Source organism: Caloenas nicobarica, chromosome 1 (assembly GCF_036013445.1).
Source record: "Caloenas nicobarica isolate bCalNic1 chromosome 1, bCalNic1.hap1, whole genome shotgun sequence".
Lineage (NCBI taxonomy): Eukaryota > Metazoa > Chordata > Aves > Columbiformes > Columbidae > Caloenas > Caloenas nicobarica.
Genome location: NC_088245.1, coordinates 161,363,258 through 161,379,179, shown reverse-complemented (window position 1 = coordinate 161,379,179; position 15,922 = coordinate 161,363,258). Strand labels below are relative to the sequence as shown.

At 39.3% G+C, this 15,922-nt stretch overlaps 1 protein-coding gene across 1 annotated transcript in view; it reads right to left on the bottom strand.

The window, feature by feature from the left end:
- Nucleotides 1-2,807: 2,807 nt before the first annotated feature.
- ABCC4 (ATP binding cassette subfamily C member 4 (PEL blood group)) overlaps nt 2,808-15,922 on the bottom strand; it is a 158,033-nt gene continuing 144,918 nt past the window's right edge. Inside the window, exons 30-31 of the mRNA XM_065642154.1 lie at nt 12,152-12,286; nt 2,808-7,270 (exon numbers count right to left, since the gene is read on the bottom strand). Coding sequence (XP_065498226.1) covers nt 7,163-7,270; nt 12,152-12,286 — 243 coding nt within the window. The 3' untranslated portion in view covers nt 2,808-7,162. The remainder of the gene's footprint in view (nt 7,271-12,151; nt 12,287-15,922) is intronic.

The window sequence follows — 15,922 nt, the reverse complement described above, 5'->3', positions numbered from 1 at the left end:
ATAAACATTAACCACGTACATAAATGTGCGATCTACACAGAATGCTCAAAAGTAATTGCAAAAGAATTTGTTGAGTAATTAAAAAAAAAAGGGGGGAATGAATGTCAGGAGGTGACCTGGTTGTGGGAAGAGGCACTTAATTCACTGCATGAATGACTCACGGTGAATTACTTGCATAACTCCACTTGTGGAAATCACTACTCTGCGAAAGTGCATACATGTTAAATCAACCAAAACACAGAGCAGTCCATACGCTTGGTCCAACGATGTCTTCTTGCCAGTACAGAACAAAAATCTAGCTAATGATATCTCAGCCTGGGCAGGGAGGTGGAGAGAAAACCTTTTTTTCAGTATCTTGGCAATGTTTTCAAGAGACAGCACTTGCTTGCCCTATTCGTGCCCAGCACTTATGTTAAAAAGAAAATCTAGGCCTGTAATATTCAAGAGCAAGCTCTTGTTGACAATGAAACTTTGACTAATAAATCTGAGGCTGCGTTTCCCACCCAGCTCAATTTAATGCCATAAGGTAATTATGGTCCTTTCCTGCAAAATACAGAGCTCCATGAAGCATGTCAACTGGCATGAACATTAGCAAGATTTGCTTTCTTCAGGCTACTCTCAGGATAAACAACTTCATTTGCTATCTGTGGTTGAACCCAGAGATACAAAGCTTACTGGAATTAAACAAAGGGAACTATTTGTCCTTGCTCCCTAAGCCTTAATTTCCCAGAGCAAGTCTCTAAAGCTAAAAAAAGAAAAAAAAGAAAGCCGTAGCTCCTTCATAAGCTTTGTGTGCCTAACACGATCCACCAGCCACATTTCAGGTATCAAATTCAGATGTTGGAGTCACCAGGTGACACACATGCCCTTAGCTGCACCACAGTAATTTAAACTGCATGAACTGGGAGCTCATTCTCCGGGTATAGTCTAAGCAGGAGCTTCAGCTAATACTTCAGAGCTCTTCTGTTGGAAGATTTATTGATTAGAAGGAAAACCTTGGTCTATAGCGAGACTCACTGCCCATATGTTGCGCAAGTAGCAGCTGCAGCAGGAACAGCTGGGTACAAAGAGCATCCCATCCAAAGCAGAGGTCCATGCGGTGGTGACAGCACTGAGGGCAACGGCATCCTTGGGGAGGCAGGAGGATCGTGTTTGCTTTTGTAGAGCTGCCCAACAGCTAAAGCATGGTTGCTGCAAACAGCTGCAGTCTCAGCCACCACCGCCCAGCTGGGGCGGGAGTTCTGGTGTTTCTACCGACAATCGTCGAATGAAATGCACAAATATTCCCTGGAACTGGGACCTGAACCTGGGATTTCCTTTGTCCCGGTGGAAACGTAATCCACTTGTGGTGAATATTCCTGAATATTACGCTTTGGTCCAAGGGGCTAAGGCTAATGAAACTGCAACCCCCATGTCCACCCGAGTGTGTGCTCTAAAAACCCAGGAGAGAGACAAGAGCTCTGGTCCAGCTTTTAACTCAGCCACATTTGAAGCAAACAGGCATGATCCGAGCACCCTGCACTGAGCCCCTCCAATAACTCAGTGCAGGACATGCCCCAGCTCCCGAACAGCAGGACTGCCTCTGCTGTCTTCTCCAGGTTATGGTACTTTTGAGCATGTGCTGGATTTGTGGCTAAGATCCACAGGGGATTCTGTATCTCAAAATGGGTGAGGCTACTGATTTCAGGCAATTTTGGGAATTAAGTAGTGCCAAGGTGCAGACAGCAGAAACCTGATTTCAGAGGTCAGCATGTGGCCCTGTGGTTTTGTACATTGATATTGCTCCAAATCCACAAACCAGCTTTATACACCGAGTTTATGAAAACCATGCTTGTTTTGTGGGGAAGTTCATAAAACACATATTTGGCTTTGCTGTTGATCAGCAGCTCTCTTTCAGGCAAACTAAAAAATCCACCTCACCTATTTCTAAGAGGGAACTGTTGTGTTAGCACAGGAGCACACGAGTTTGGCAAGTGCATGCTCCGGGAGAATACTGCACGTAGCGCGAGTGACTATTGTGCTGTGAAAACCTAAGCCAAACTCACTTACAGGTGGTTAAGATCGCTGCACAGTGGTTGCAAGGTAGACTTGTGGTAGCAACATGAGAAATTTTTAACGCCTATTCCAGCATGATAAAAGGACAGATGACAATTCCTGTTGCATCAAGTCCTGGAACTTGCTGCACTGGGAGATTACTGACAAATGCACAATTTATCTTGTACTAAAAACTTGCATCGAAATAGTAGATTTAATGCTTGAGAGGGCTGGTAGACACGGGGAGAAACTTTGAGCGTTTTCCAGAAATGAGCAGATTTAGTATCTTGTTAAATTAAGCAACAAACTCATCAGACAGAAGCAGAGGATTGAGAGGTGACACCAGAATTTGGAGCTGTGCTGCTAACCTGCTTTACTTCTGTGTCCATCAGACTTCCACATTTCGGCTGCCTAGTCCATTGAGCTTGCTGACTGCTTGGGGCAGAGACCGCACCTGGGCAACCGCAGTGGTTCTTCCGCAGCAATTTTTTCAAAAACTACTTGAATTACTTTTTAGCCCTTGCCATTGAAGCAAAAAAGCTTGATAATGTAATCTGAGACATGTCAGACCGCAGACGACTGGTAAAAACAAGCTGGAACGTATTATTCTGTGTTGTACCTCCAAATAGAGGATTTTCAACCCTGTGAGCTGGTGATGCCATGAAGATGTGTCTGGAGATTTCAGGCACAACCTGACTTAGCCCAGCACTTCTGCTTTCAACCACACTCGCAATGACGACAGACTGCTGCACGCTTCTGAGAAACGCCTTTTATTGTATGACAGCAGTTGTCACATGAACATCAAAAAAGGAAATCATTCCAGAGCAATAAAAAAATCGAATTATTACACAAATGCAAACAAAACAGAACACCAAAACCAAACAAAACCAGAGTTAAAATGAAAAAGCGGTGCGCTGTTACACAGTGTAAAACATATACAGAAAGCCATGTTCTTCTGCTCAAGTGTCAGATGCTCATCACCATCCCAGGAAATAATTTCAATTTTTTTTCTCTCCCCCTTGCCCTGCCCCAAGGAAAACTTAAAGTGAGATATTTTGAAGGGTCAGATTAACACAAAAAAGCAGCATTTTCAGGAGAGTTTCTATACTGTTTAAGTCTTTTGTCCCCTTCTGGTTCTTTCTGCTATCTTAAACAGGTATTTGGAAGCTTAAAAGAAACCGCCAACATCACTTAACCAACCAGCATGACCGATGTTGGTCAGAAGGTCTTCCCCCTTCCAAAGGGCAGCACAGATGGCATTGCAGAAGACAACACCTATCTGGAGAATGAGCTTTGGTTCAGTTCACTACAGAGAATTTTGTCCTTAAAATAAGCAAGAGATAACCTGTCCTTGAGAACTGTGTTGGTTTTGACTCTCCCAGTGGTCTTTTGAGGAGGGGTGGAGCCAAGCTAGACCAAAGTCAATGTCTGAAGAACAATTCTTGGGATCAGAAGTAGAGGCTGTTCCTAGTCTTCCACAGAAAACAACAGTTCCGTAACTGATGATTTTCCGTATTACTGTATAAAATTTTATTTATTAGAAATAAGACTATGGAATACTTTAAGGCACCTCATGGTGAAGAAGTATTTTAAAGGCTTGAATAACTCAGGAGATTGACTTCTTTTTCCAAGATCTCCAGGCAGGAATGTAGCTTATAGCAACCAGCACTGCTGTTTCCAAATAAAGCATGGACATCTTCAAAGTGGAAGTTTAGAACTATTTGAACTTTTACAGAAAACATAAACCACCTTGCCCGAAAGGTAATTTGTCCATTTAGCAGACCAAGACATTCATCAAAGGAAGGTCTTTCCCATCCCTGATCCGAGTTTTGCCATTCCGGTACATGGCACTTTTAAACTCAACTGAAATTAAACAGGTCAGTCAATCTTAACCAATACTCATATAAACAAAGCAACTATCAACAACAAAACCAACAAAATAATCTAAAAAATAATTTCCTGCTTAAAATATTTTGTTACTTTATACTAAAAAGATCTATATAATGTCAACGACAGACATAAACGACTTGTTATCTGTTGTCCTACCTGCAATTTACAGGTTTCAAGTGTGATTTTGTAAAAAAATTGTTTTCTCTTATATTGATACCTACAGCTAGTAATGTCCTGCCAAAACATGTGAAGAAGCAGAATCAGCATTTTCAGAGATACCTAACATTTTTGTGCGCATTCAAAAAGCTACAGGATCAAATTAATTCTGGCTTATAGACTGATAGCTGGATCTGTCAGGGTCTCATACCAGCGAGTCTGCAGCAGCCAGCGTTTTGCAGCTCTGCTCTGAAATGTAACTCACCACAGACTCATTTCAGAACTGAAATGAACTAAAACTGTAATTATACCCTTGGTTTACACATGCATATCTCCTTAGTTCTGGTAGAAAAAAATATAAATTCAAGGTATATGGCCAGAAGAACGTACTGTTCTCTTAGAGTATTTAAAAGTCTTAGTGTATTATACGTCATAGTTACTATCTTGTAAGAACTAACGATTTAGTAATTAAAAGAATTCACTGTTGTAAAACACAGGCTCTGGGTATGTCCAAACTTCTCAATTAAAAAGGCAAACAAATGAGCTCAAGCATCAGACTCCACAAAGTGTCTACACTGCCTTACTGGTCAGCCCGCCCTAGCTCTGTTTTTGGACCGCTCCACCCATGTCTCTCCATGACAAAGCTTGAGCAGAGTTTGGACACGGCCCACACCGTGCATCCCTTCCAAAAAGGCAGTTACAGACAAGACCATGCAAGGCTGAACTTTCTTCATGCTACCCAGTCCCCCAGCATTATCCCATGTGAATTTACGCACTCAAACACTTCTCTACATCTTCACATACCTCTGCAATGCAAACACCACTCTACTGAGCTGCAGAATATCCTTATTTTCAGACAATTTGAGTTGAAAAGGAAGCCACAACAAAACACACTACATGATAACGGTGTTCTAGGTCCGTAAGTGGACTGCATGAGCCTGGAGAAGACCAAGGGCCAAGTGACACAGAAAAGTGGATGTGGCTGATGTGCTCTAAGAAGGATTGGCCATAAGCCTTGCTCACACGAGCCAATCTGTATGACACGGCTTTGGGGACGGGCAGCTGTCCCTGACCACCTGCTGTTTAGCACCAGACGTAGCACAAGCCTCTCTCTGTGCATCACTGCATGAAGTTCAGTCCCACTCATTTCCACGGGATTTGTTCTAGTGTAAGGTGCTCCACACCACAGAAGAAGTGTCAGAACCTGCCAAAAATCAAGCTAAGGACAAGAGCATCTTATTTTGTAGCTTCCTCCCAAGGACAGAAGGGGACGTTACCAACAAAACAAGAGGCCTGATGCTGGTTTGTTACCCCCAGCCCAGCAGGGGAAGCTGGCTGGTGGCACTGCAGGTAGTACGAGGTCCTCCCCTCCCTCCTGGGATGCCACCGCAGGACAGCAAACCTCTGAGCCTCACTGCAGGGAAGATGCTGCAAAGGGGGAATGAGAATTCCTGCATGGGACAAAGTCCTTCTAGATAAGTCCTCATACAGCCTTTGACCTCAATTTACTTCTGGACAAGGGGAGAGTAAATTTGAATCGGTTATTTGCTGGTGGAACTTCTTGAAATGAGAAACATTCATGTTCGCCTTATTTTTAGACCGCTGGGTGAACACTGGGTAAGTAACATTTGTCTTACAAAGGTAATAGCAAGCATCTTCAGCATTTTTTTTTCAAAAGCACAGCATTTTCCATGTCCTGAAGAGATCTGTTGCCTTTTAGTCCCTTCTGTGACCTTTAAACAGTAAGATGAATAGGTTTATTTTCCACTGGACCTCAGAGAGAAGGTATCTCCAGAAACATGAAAAAATCCGAAGCAGCAGAGCACTTACTTGAATTTTTTCTTTTTTTTTTTTTTTTTTTTTAAAGCACGGGAATAGTGCCTTTGTGTTAAAGTGCTTTGCTGAATCAGGACATAAGTTATTCATGCTGAACCTCTCTCTCTCACTACATTCTTCTCACTATCAGCAAGAACCACTTGAAACTACAGGTTGTACTTTCCTACCTATTCCAGTAGGATGCCAACTTCAAACAGCTCGAGTTCAACGGAACCCTGATGCAAAACTTTAAATACACTAAGGTTAAATATTTTTAACATATATTTAATGAATTTGTTGTGTACCCTGCAGTTACAACTTTGGCTTGAAGGCACAAATATTAAGGCACAATAAATGCAAATAACGTATACATTTCAATGTGTTGTGTTGAAGATAACTTTGTACTACACAGTATTTAGGTATAATGACGTGTCATTCAAACGTTTCCTCAAGTTATTTTAATACCTTTTTTCTTTGATAACCTGGATAAAAAAAAAGGAATGTATGTTAAATTATTTAAATATTTCTTCAGTGCAAATGTGGTAGTTTTTCTCCTAAAGTACAGAGGTTTTCTTCTACAGTATAGAAGACAGACTGATTTTTCAGCATTTGGATTGTAGCAAAATAAAACTAATATTTACATTCATCTTGAACAGCATTGCTTGAATTATTTATCAAAAAAATAAGTATATAGTACTTTTTGCTATCAAAAAGAAAAAAGTATTTTTGGCTTGTTCTTTTTTCTACCAACCTGCATAGCTACTTATGACAGGCAGAAGGACAGTTGCATTAGACAACTAAGTTGCACACCACCGAATCTGCTGTTGAGACACAGCTGTCGTGCTAAAGTGACACTGAAAAAAACCCCCTTGGTTTCGCTTGTTCTCAAAATATTTCCAAAAAAGAAAAAGGATGCATTCCAATTTTTTTTTTAATAGGCTCCAAATATGCACCCTAGACCTGTTAGGTGTCCTGCACCTGTTTAAATAAAAAGAGATTTCTACTGCATAACTTTCAAATAAAAACCGAGTCTGCCTAATTTCCTCAGCAATACAAACATAATTAGTTGGAAAGGAAAACATATTGCACTGAAATTAAAGAAAGGGGGACAGCAAAAAATTTTCTTCTCAGTATTAAATAGGAAGGACGTCCAGTGCAAAGAATCATTCTCTCTCTTCCCAATCTCGTTGACATCTGCAAACTTTGTCACTGAGTTTAGACGATCTCAGCGTTACATTCTATGGAAAACAGTTACGGTTATGAGGGGTCACAGTGCAGTTTCGGTTATGCATAATCCTGAGGAAGGGTCCAGGGAGGAATCTGTGGCAAGCTGGCCATTCTGAACTACTTCTGGGTAGCTCTTACTGAAGTACACCTACGAAAAAGATTGGATTCCGTGAGTAACTATGCATCAAACACCTTTTAATTTCGAACAAAACTTCTGGAGGTAAATACAGTAGATATAAATACATGTCCTTAAGGAATCCCAACAGGAACTTCAGGTTAGTGGCATTCAGTAACTGTGTGTAACTGAAAAATTAGTAAAATTACTATATGATCTTACATTATAACAAAATGTGAGGAAAATCCCATGCAACTTGTAGATCCAGTCAAATTCTGGTAATTCAGATAAACCGATACATTTTATCATGTTACATTAAACTGATAAGTAAAATCATTTTACTAGCTCAAAACATGAAGATAAATTAAAAACAGGATGACAAAGAAGCTGTGAAATCTTGCGTCTGCACAAGGGTTTCTCATTTTCACACATAAAATGAACACAATGGATTTGGATGTTAATATCAGGTTGTAATCCCTATATTTTACAAACTATGATTGACAACCATTGAAACTTCGAGGTATATGTATGAAATAACCCCAGCGTTTAATTTGTGCTGCAGAGCAGTTATAGGGCCTATAGAAATGTGATCTCTGGATAGTGAACCACAATAATGAAAGAAGAAGCAAAAGCTTTAACAATGACTCAACCAAGCAACTTCTCTAAAATGTAAGATGATACCAAATAATAGGACAGTTCTTTGCCAAGCCTTTGAGTTCCTGAATTCTACCAATTTCTAGCTCAACTAGAAGAGATACAGGTTTCCTGATAAATGTATAATCAGAACATAAAGGAAATGAAATGCTGTCAAGTTTCACTGTTCCACAATCATCAGTTTTTAGTAGCTGTATCATATCTCTGTTCCTTGACAGATGCGCATAACAAAATGAAATAATGTCAAGACTTGTGTGCTCTTATCTGAAAATGTATTTGGGTGAAAAAGGACTTCAAATGCAATTTTTTCAAAGAAGAATGTGAAAAGTTTTGTTTGAGTCTTTAAAAACAGAAAATGCGCTATCTTTCTGAAGCTGACACGTGTCACGAGTTAGGTCTCATAGTCAGATGGCTTTGACTGTGGCTTATGAAACATTTCTCCAATTTATATTTGAGAGTGTTGTCAACAATGTTCAGTTTGTTTGATAATAATGTCCTTTTCGTATATATGAATACATGTATAAGACACGCAGGATAAAAAAGAAATAGTAATTCGACAAAAACATTCCTGTAAGTACCACTGTCGTCTTTTGTGCACGCACCCTAACGCAGGATATATGCATCTTTACAAGTTTCAAAGAATATTAAGGTCTGATTTGGATCAACAAAAGAATTGGAAGCCCTGTTGAGAGGCATTCCTTGGGAACAGGCCATGATCGGATGCAATGGAGGAAAGTAAATCAGGCGCCTGCCTGCGCACACACCGCGGAGAACGCAGCCCCAGCTGTGCATTCCCACCCTGTTCCTGGTTTAAAACATAAAACTCTCGCGTACTTTTAATGCAGATTTTGAATGTGACTTTTTTTTTTTTTTTTAAATGGAAAGTTAATAGAAAACCTTGGCACATTACTGGAGACATAGTGAAATGGCAGCTGCTTTTCAACTGTCTCATTGCGATTCTTCCCCTGAGCCCAATCCCTCAAGATATTAAATACTCCAGTCTTTATACAAGTTTCTTCCACTGCCAACAGAGCTGCAGCGTTTTTAAAAGTAATCACTGAGGTAACACCTAATATTTTAATATTTACACATCTGTCATGGCTTTAAAATAAAATAATCCTATTTTTCCCTCACAGTACTCAAAAAACGATTGACGGAAAATCAGCCCTACCCTGATGCCACCAAAGCTTGTGGAAAAGACTCTCTCAGTGCTGCCAAGAGGACGGAAAACACACCAACTTTTGTTTATTTGAATAACTGAGCACTTTTTTCCTCCTTTTTAACTCCTTGATGACTATTTCTCACTTTCCCACATGATTTTCTCCTAGAAGTTTTGTGTGAACTGAGCAAAAATAAAAATACGGTCTCACGATGGCAAGCACAACTCTGTTGCAGTCAGGCTCACAGGCAAGTTTATATCTACACTCGGTGGTCTCCAATTCGAGCTGTGCCTGCGTTGTTTTTTCGACATTTGTACAAAAAATGGGGACATCGAGTGCCCAAGAGAGACATCCAAATAGCAACATTGGATCAATTCAAAAGCCTGAGCTAAGGTTCCAGCAACAGCTCCGTCTTGCAATGGTTAGCTAAGATGCCCACAAGAAGTTTTGAAAATTAGGTTTCTTCAAAGATGTCCAAGTTAGTCTTCCAATTTAAGGTGTGTGGTGCCTCTTCATTTGCACTTAAAGGATATATGCAGAATCCATACTGTTCCAGAAAATGTATTTAAAGTCTCACCTTACTGAAAGAAGCTCTTGGTACATTTGTTCTGCGCAAGATTCAGGTCCAAAGTGCAATAAATCAAATAATCGTTGCCAAAGCATGGCCACATTCCAAACCATTTTACTTAGCAACTGACTGTAACGCCTTTTGAAAAGTATGTATATATGTCATGTTACCATTTCTTTTTATGTGCAGCATGCTGTTTTTCAACAACAGAAAAGAAGCTGTTCTTCATAAAAACAGTTCTTAGTAACCACAGTAGGAATGTCCGAGACCAACAGCAACACATGTAACAGACTTACGAGTGTAAAAAGAAAAGCCATTGGAATCAGCTCTTGTGACTAAGCAACTTCTCTGAAACTAAGCATAAAGCACAAGGGACGGCAATAACAAAAACCTTGAATTAACATCCAAGTCCTTCAAACAGAAAGAACTGTAACTGTGCTTCTGGGTAGCTGCTGACTGGAGATACAGTCTCTCGATTCCCATAATTTTGGGCTGAGTGCGGATAAGCACCATGCTTTGCATTCTTGGCAGATGCTAAAGCTTGTATCTGCCTTCTAGCCTGGGAGTCAGCAAACTTTTTCATCAAACCACATTTCAGCAGAGACTGGTTCCTGGATCTCTTCCCTTCCTGTACAAAATCACATAACATTGATGTGGTAACTGCAGATGACTATATGGGCAAGCAACATCAGGCAATTATTATTTTTTTTTTATATATATTTCGAATTATCTTTGAATTCAATTGTGCAACTGGGGAGGGCTGTAGGGAAGGAAGGAGAGAGAGCATGACACGGCTAAATCTCTACAGATGACAGCTGGACAGCCTCACCTCTTGCCATTCCAAGGATCGAGCCTCCAGAAGCTGGCCTTCACGTTACAAACACTGGTCATATGAATTTGAAGCTATCCTTTTAAACATCATTTATATAACCTCCAGATTGTCACACACATACCACAAAAAACATGGCTGACCCATTCCTTTCTAGTAATTAAATATAAGGAGTTACACAGTGGCAATGAAAAGGACAGCAGGACTCAATACATAGCCTAGTTAAGGACAACACTGTTTCCTCAGTTCTGTAATTAGTGCCACACATTAATTTATAGCATACATATGGCGTACACTCTTAGCTACAGAGCTTCACTTGAAAAACTCTCTTAAAAAAAGAAAGACATTTCAGTAGCTCTACAAAAGTTCTAAGAATATGAACGGATACAGAAACCTCTTCCATAACTTTCAAAAAGTCCAGTAAAATAGCCTCCAGACATGAGCACGCAGCCTTCAGGACAGCACATTTTTTCATTTTTTTTCCCAGCTTCCTGGAAATGCTTCTATTTTTACTAGGAAATAGCCAGACACCTGCCATTTTGTTTCCTGTCTTTACGTGTTGCTTCCCGTCTATTGGTCTCCTGTTTCCCCAGGAAACAGTTTGGTGTTCCCCTAGTTCTGCTCCACACATCCAGTAACTGGAGGAGTGGAAAGAATAAAAGTTAGAGATAAGACCCTTGCCTCTTGCCTTGAAAAGGCTCTCTTAGGTCGCTACGTGACTAATATCGGTGCCTTGCTTGCACGCTGAATGTAAAGGTACAGGACTACAAAGCAAGTTGCTGCCAATCTGAGCGCGGCTGGTCTTGGCTGAAGCGGTGCTGAAACTTCATGGGCACCGGGAGGAATAGAACCTTGCTCTGGACATCTCACGCGGTAGATTATCGAGAAACAAAAAAACCCAAACAAACAAAAAAAGAAATCAAGCCAAAAGCTAGTCAAAATGAGTTCCTCAATCACAGGTCATTTTTTTTATCTTCTTATCTCGGCTTCAGCTTTCCATCTCAAAAGTGGAGATGATAGAGCCTCACCTCAGAGGCATATTATGAAAATTAATCCATTGATGTTTCTAAAACACTTTGATTGCCAGAGCAATGCTCACAATTACATTAATAATTCTGTACTCAGAGTAGAATTTGAATAGTAAGCAGGGAACAAGGAGGAAACCAAACATTCAACAGCTTTTTCTTAATTGAGCCTTGCACATCCTATGTGCAGAACAGAGTGAGGGCACAAGAAAAAAGTAAGAGAAAGCACAAATGTAAGAATTCGATCACACCCTCCAGAGACCATAATACAATTCACAGGTACTGAACCTCAAACTAAAATTTGATGGGCCCTCTTAAAAACATAGAAAAAAAACAGATAAATGGTGGACTCTGCAGCCCTAACATGTTTTTACTGCAAGTTTTTTCTAAGATCAATGCCCAGCATAGGTGAGTATGTCATCTATTATTTACACTTACTGTTTTGTGTACATACAGAAGGATGCAAGAAATCTAAACAGTCTTTCAAGTCAGGGTATATAAATACACTTATCATTTGGAGGTCTGTGTACATCCCACTAAAAAAAAGGACTGACAATGATGGCTTTGCCTTGCAAAGCAGAGATTCTTTACTGGAAGGCTTAGTGCAACACTGAATATGCTAACTTGAGATAAACAAACTGCAGAGACGAACTTAATTATCCCTTCTTCTACAATTACCCGTTTTGCTGTTTCAATCAGAGAAGCCGCTTCAGTCTTGCCCACTTGTTGCACCATTTTGTAAAACAAGCCATCTTGTTCTTGGAGCAAAATGTACGGTTCACCATATTCTTTCAGTCTTCCTGCATCTAAAACCTGTTAAATCAGCAGAAACCAACATATTAACATAAGAAATTCAAAACCAAACGTTAGAGACTACGAGCAAGGGGGAACGTAGGCACTTCAAGTGCTAAGATGAATTTTGTATCCTGAAAATGAAATATGTCTTCCTCAAAGTAGCATTGCACTTTTTCAGTTCATAGACCTGTTGTACAATTTTAGAGTGCCCTACAGCCATTCCACCTATAGGAATCCAATGCAAAGTTATGCAGAGTATGGAAATACAATGTTTGTGAAGCCAACAAAGCAGATTATAAGATTCATTGTGTAAGAAAGAAACAAAGAGGACTAAAATAGGCTCTGAAGTAAACAGCTGTGGGTAAAAACCACGCAATAACCACCACGACGGTTAAGGGAGAATAAGTAGGTCTTTTGGATTAGAGGAGGTGAAGATGTACTTAAAGAAAATGAGGGTGTTGCTGAAAAGATAAACAATTTCTTGCATCAGTTTTTGCCAACTACATATTAGAAAGATACTTACCCTTAACCTATTCTTTCTACATGAAAAAAAAGATGAGATGCCACAAGGGACATAGGTATCCAAAAGAGAGGAAGGGAGAAGGAAAAAAAACAACAAAGAAATTAAAAAGGCATTAAGACAGTAAGCCACAGAGGATACATACAGTCAAATATATCAGAAAAAAAATAAGAATAAGCTGATTGAACCTGTAAGAAAATATTCCCATACTAGTGACTCTACTTAAGGACTGCACGGTAGCAAACACAGCACTTATATGCTTGAAAGCCTTATGGGGATTCATTCAGGGAGCTTACAGACTAGCATATACATTTTGAGATAAGACAGCAATTTAGTAAAAATAATCATTAAAACACAAGTACCAGACACCCACATCAAGGTAGAATTTATTGTCCACAGTTTTAGCAACAGTAAATTGTACCTCACAAATCTGATGCAATTCTTAATGCACCAGGAGAAACCTAAAGGAGAAATGGTTTATATGGTTTTCCAGAAAGGTTTCTGGTGTAACTAAATAGCTGTGCTCCAAGGGACAAAAATTTTTCAGGAATATGGACAGAGAACAGAGATTATAAAGAGTGCATTTTTCCTTTGTGGAAAACTGAACAGGCAGGAACTGGTGGGAACCACAATGTTCTGGCATATGTGGTAGCTACGTATGTGTTAGTCATCAGAAAAAGGAGTTATCAGAAAAGTCACAAACCTGCAAATGACACAAAAATGTGCAGGTAAGTCTAGACCAGAGGAGATTCAGATACAGCTCGCTAACCTCAGAGAATAAGAAATACAATAGCAGGGAAGAGTCAATATTGACAAATGCAATGCACTCAAACACTTAACTGACTTATAAGTTAATGGTATTGACTTAAGAAAGATTTGGGTATCAGTCTACAAGTTCAGTACTTTAGTCCCTGTGTAGGAGCAGTGAAGTTTAAAAAAAAAAAAAAAAAGGATTTATGTGAGAAAACAAAGTAATTCAGAAAATATTTTTGTTCTTCTATAAATAAAAAACTGAATACACATGGCATACTATTGAAAAAGATATTGCCACAACAGAGGGACTTCAAGGACCCATAACTAAGCCATAATTATGGTGTACACACTGGTAAGGGAAAAAAAAGATATAAGATAAAAAACTGGAGCTGTTGATTTCAGGAAATAAATTATTATAATAGAAGGTATTATGAGGACTACTTCCAAAATAACTAGAATAGTTTGCAAACTTATGTTTGAAAGAAGAAACTCCAACGAGCTTGGAGACAAATTCAAAGTCCTGTGAGGAAACTTTCAAACGTGCAATTTTTGCCCGTGCAACTCTGAACAGCAAAACATCCTGATGACCCAGAGCTGGACAGGTCCCCAGTGCTCGTGGAAAAATTTTTAAATATCAGTAATATTGCATGGCACAACATATAGTCATTTAACATACAAGAGATGCAGTATTTCACCTGCGTTAGAGAAGTTTACCTGCACACGTTGATTTTTCAGTATATTTAGTCCTATGCCATTTAATTTGAATATTTAAGGATTAATTACAAATATAATTTTAATCACCATCTGTGACATACTGTAGTACATAAAAGTTAAGGACAGCTTCCTTAAAAATGCAATGTTAATTTATCATATAGGGTTCAGCATCATTAAATTGGGGCGCCCCAGCAGAGGACATCTCTGGTGCCTTGATAATTGTAGGTTTTTTCAGCCGAGCACCAGATTATCCAACCACTCCTTAAGAAAGAAAACAAAAAGCATCTTCATTAATGTGTCTCTCACAAGTAAAGAACTACAACAGAAAAGCAGAGGGTTTTTTAAAATGTATATTACAGCAGTATTCAAATTTTAACATTAATTTTGCAAATTTCTGAAACAATCACAAACATGGACAATTTTCCTCCTTCAGAGAACCTGGGAGGGGAAAATGAAAATATTTATTCTTCCTTGACAAGTTTTAAACAGTCAAGTCCAGAAGATGAACAGATAGAGTGTGTGTCTAGAGCGATTTGTGTGTCTAGAAAAATTCCATTCACATTTTAAACAAGTCACTAATCTATTAATATCCTTTTCTTGAGGAATAAAAACAAACTTATGTTATCAAAATAGACAGAATAAACACAGGGAAAACAAACTGTGTTGTTTTTTTAAAAAATCTGAAATAATAAAAAAAGTTGAATGAACAGACAATGTCATTACTACAAGTCAGGAATACTCTATAAACCCTATTCACCAAGGAAAACCAGTGTTTCTAATAAGAGCTGCCATCTACAAGACAATGGAGAGTATTTAAGCTGATTTACCTGGTAGTTATATATTTATACACTTAGAAAAAAGCGCTTAGACAAAGAGATAGGTTCTCTTCTTTGAAGAAATATGTGCTGATCAAATTTAAATAAATAAATAGGTACTTTGGCTAAGGCTTTGCATATTCTTACTCACTGACTCCAAGCCAAATTAAAATCATTAGGACTTCAAAAAGCCAGCTAATCATTCAGGAAAGGTGGAATCTGGTGTTTACCAGCCACATATTTTCTGATCAACCTCTGTGCAACTCTTATCACCGCACAATATGACCAAATCAAACTCAGATGTGTTCCAAGGCAGTCGTACCAGTGGAACTTGATACAGAAAAGCCAGTGAAGCTTCCAGCTGGTGAAATCAGATCGGCACCGTCATTGTGGAAGAGACACAGGCAGGAGCACAGGACTCTGAATCAGCCTCGGATTTCATTGTAGACTTCAATGCAGATCTTGAGAGAGGGGGATTTTGGAGAAACCCTTCAACTTTTCAGCTCTTTGGTCTCACCTTTTGTAAAATACACCAAATAAAGCCTCACAATCATTCTGTGGGAGTTAATTGCCTGAGAAATACTTCAACAGCTCACAGTAAAATAAAACAAACATAGAAAGTTATATAAACCCAAAGCAGCCATACATAAACCAGGGCCAGATCCTCCACCGGCTTGCACCGGCAGCCTCTTTTACCTCGTCTGCACTGTTCTTGCCCTTGTAGTCAGATTGTGTGACTTCAATAGGATTTTCTCAAGGGGAAGAGTAACTCCAACAGCACCACATTTACAAAATTGGCTCTTAGTGATCATGCAGAAGAGCACACAGAAAAATTCTTATTCAACTGAATTT